The sequence below is a fragment of the Vigna umbellata genome, chromosome 4 (assembly GCF_029865625.1).
Source record: "Vigna umbellata cultivar VRB3 chromosome 4, Vumbellata_1.0, whole genome shotgun sequence".
NCBI lineage: Eukaryota > Viridiplantae > Streptophyta > Magnoliopsida > Fabales > Fabaceae > Vigna > Vigna umbellata.
In genome coordinates, this window is record NC_142168.1 from 31,372,417 (window position 1) to 31,375,224 (window position 2,808).

Sequence of the window (2,808 nt, forward strand, 5' to 3'; positions counted from 1 at the left end):
AATGCTGTTTTGGAGTGGTACGTGATCAAACATGTGTTCCACATGGTTGTATTTTAACGTTGTAAAATTGTTAATGTTTAAAAGTGTCATTTCATTAATAATGTAAAATATTATATGAAGTGGAAGAATTACTTTTCTTCACAATGAATACAAATATATTAGCATTTAATATTTTTTATTTAAATTATTTTTCGGAAAAACTTTCCAGGTAACCCATCCCTAAATTACTCCAGGCTAAGCACGCTTGACCATGAAATTCTTATGAGTTAGGTTACCGAAAAGCAAATACATTTTCGTGATATGAGTAGCCAAATCAATCCTTTTAAGCTATCATTCAACTGTATAGTCCCATACCTATACAGTCTCTAGATCCCTCTCATTCCGATGTATGTTCAATTCGTTCTTGTGCCCCTTTCACTGGAAGCCTGTCAGGAGCCGCTCTTTGTCAGTATCCCTTACACCATACCTGTTGCACCGGCGATCACTCTCCGCCCTCGTCAGTGTCCGGGTGTCACATTATATAATTAAGATATTGAAGAAACAAACTATCACAAACGATTAACACACGAGAAATGTACCAATTAATCACAAATCAACATGGAAAAGAAAAAGCTAGCTACGGCAATAAATCAGATTTAAAGCAGCAACTTTTTTTATGATACCAAAAGAAATGGTATAATTGGTCAATAGTCCTCCCACGTTACGCACAACAATCAATTCACAAATAAATAAAACAATAGCACCAAAATATATAATATTCATAACAATAATATACATCAATATATAATATATATTCCATTTAATATATTCTTTTAATCTACAGCAATACATTATAAGACATCTCATCATGTTTTTATTTTTTTTTCACTCTACGTAGTTCTATGTTTCTTTTTTACTATTTAGGGATAAAAGCAATTTGTTGTAGCGTTAAAAGTAACGTACATTTATAGGTATATACGTATTCAGTATTTACTGCTTAAAAGTAATAATAAATGTCTCAGTTTGGCATTAATCCTAACCATGCAAAATAAATCTAGTAATTATATTAGTTTTCTTCCATTGAATTATTTTATTATATTTATATATTATAAATAAAACAGCTAAGTATATTTTTTTCTTAAAATTATTATAAAGAATTGTGCGTATTTAGAAATTGTGAAAGTCATATATAGTATTATCTTCAATAATTGAATGCTATATTATAATTCATAAGGATAAACTTTATATTATAATTCATAAGAATAAATTTCGGGATGTCAAATTGAAATGTCCAACTTCATGATAATATTTAATATAATTTAATTTAAAATAATTTATCACAAAATTTTCTATATTATATGAAATTTAATGAAAAATAATTTACAGTTTGTCTAAGTAATTTGATGATATTTTTAAGTAATTTAACACTCTCCGTCGTCTAATAATATTTCACGAAAAAATAAAAAGAAAATTCACCGAAAAGTGAAAGCATAGATTAATAATTTATTTAAATTAATAAAACGAGTAGTCTTGGACTGTGCATAAATATTACTTTATATATTATATATGTTGATTGAAGAATAGGAAAAGTTGTAGTCTTTATTTACAAAGGGGAACATTAATTGAATTCATATATCTTCAGATGAAGGAAGCAATGTCTATGTAGTTCTTGTTAATTTTGATTTTGCCTTGTGGGATCTGAGTCACCATCATCGTCATGGAAATGGAGAAGAGGAAGAACAAGAGGGTCACCAGAGCGGAAGAAGAAGGCGAGAGAGTGAACAAGAAGAGGTTAAAGGGAGAAGAAGAAGAAGACGGTGGTGGTGGTGGTGATGGGGTTCCCACGGAGGAGGAGGTGGAGGAGTTTTTCGCCATACTGAGGAGGATGAGGGTGGCCGTTAAGTACTTTGACGACAAAGGGAGGGGCGGCAGGGAGTGGCGGGAGGCGCTGGAGACGGCGGAGCTCGCGGTGGACCACAGCGAAGAAGCCGACGGCGGGCAAGAAGGTGATGATGGCAGCCCAAAGAAAAAGCGTGGTGAGGTGGCTAACGTAATTGAGGGTTTTGACTTGAACGCCGCGGCGCCGGAAGCCGCCGAGGGCGGTGGGGCGTAGAAATATGATGCCGTGTGGGACGCACGCGCCGCCGATGTAAGCCGCCGTGACAGTGTAGGTTTGGGTTTGCCTTGTTTTCTCCGAACAAGAAAAGGAAATCTGAATCTACAAGGCTCCTCATCTCTTTGTTTCTGTTGTTTTCGGAGTTAATTAGGTTTTTTTATTGTAATTGTAGTAATAACATAGGAGATTAGCATGCAGTTATCTTTAATTAGGAACATTTTTTTTATCTTTTTCACTTCCTCACCTTCCTTAATCTTAAATGAAACACAAGTTTGTTTTATCAACTGTTGTCCCTTTCCTTTTCTTTTTCTGGTGATGAAGAAAGAACACAATCTTTGTTCATGAATGTCACCTCTTGCCCATATGAAGAAATTGAAGGAATCCCGATTTCTCTTACAGTAATTTCCTTTATTTAATCAGAAAAAAAAATAAAAGTTTCATTTTTTATATATTTTCCAGGGACTTTGAAGCATGTCCTGGTATAAATTTGCATATTTCTGAAATTGTAGATCATATATATAAAGTGGCATAACTGAAATTCACTTGGATGGCTATCAGAAAGATGAAATGCAAGATCTAAATAAACAATGGTTTGATTGAAAAATGAAGTGTTTTTGATTGATTTTGATTGCGTTGGAGTGGAAGAAGCCTTTTCTTTACGGAGTGTTGGTGATTGAGAAGTGAATAATAATAAAACGTAGCATGCAATAATG

The 2,808-nt window shown here is 33.6% G+C and overlaps 1 protein-coding gene across 1 annotated transcript; it reads left to right on the forward strand.

Moving 5' to 3' along the window:
* The first annotated feature begins 1,554 nt into the window (after positions 1 to 1,554).
* LOC148199893 (uncharacterized) lies at positions 1,555 to 2,379 on the forward strand. Its single transcript, XM_088112139.1, has one exon. It carries the CDS (start codon positions 1,697 to 1,699, stop codon positions 2,090 to 2,092), a length of 396 nt encoding a protein of 131 aa, XP_087968265.1. The 5' UTR covers positions 1,555 to 1,696; the 3' UTR covers positions 2,093 to 2,379.
* Positions 2,380 to 2,808: the final 429 nt, after the last annotated feature.

What these genes read in the sequence shown, in the direction of transcription:
- LOC148199893 (XM_088112139.1), top strand. Translation starts at nt 1,697, where the DNA reads ATGGAAATGGAGAAGAGGAAGAACAAGAGGGTCACCAGAGCGGAAGAA.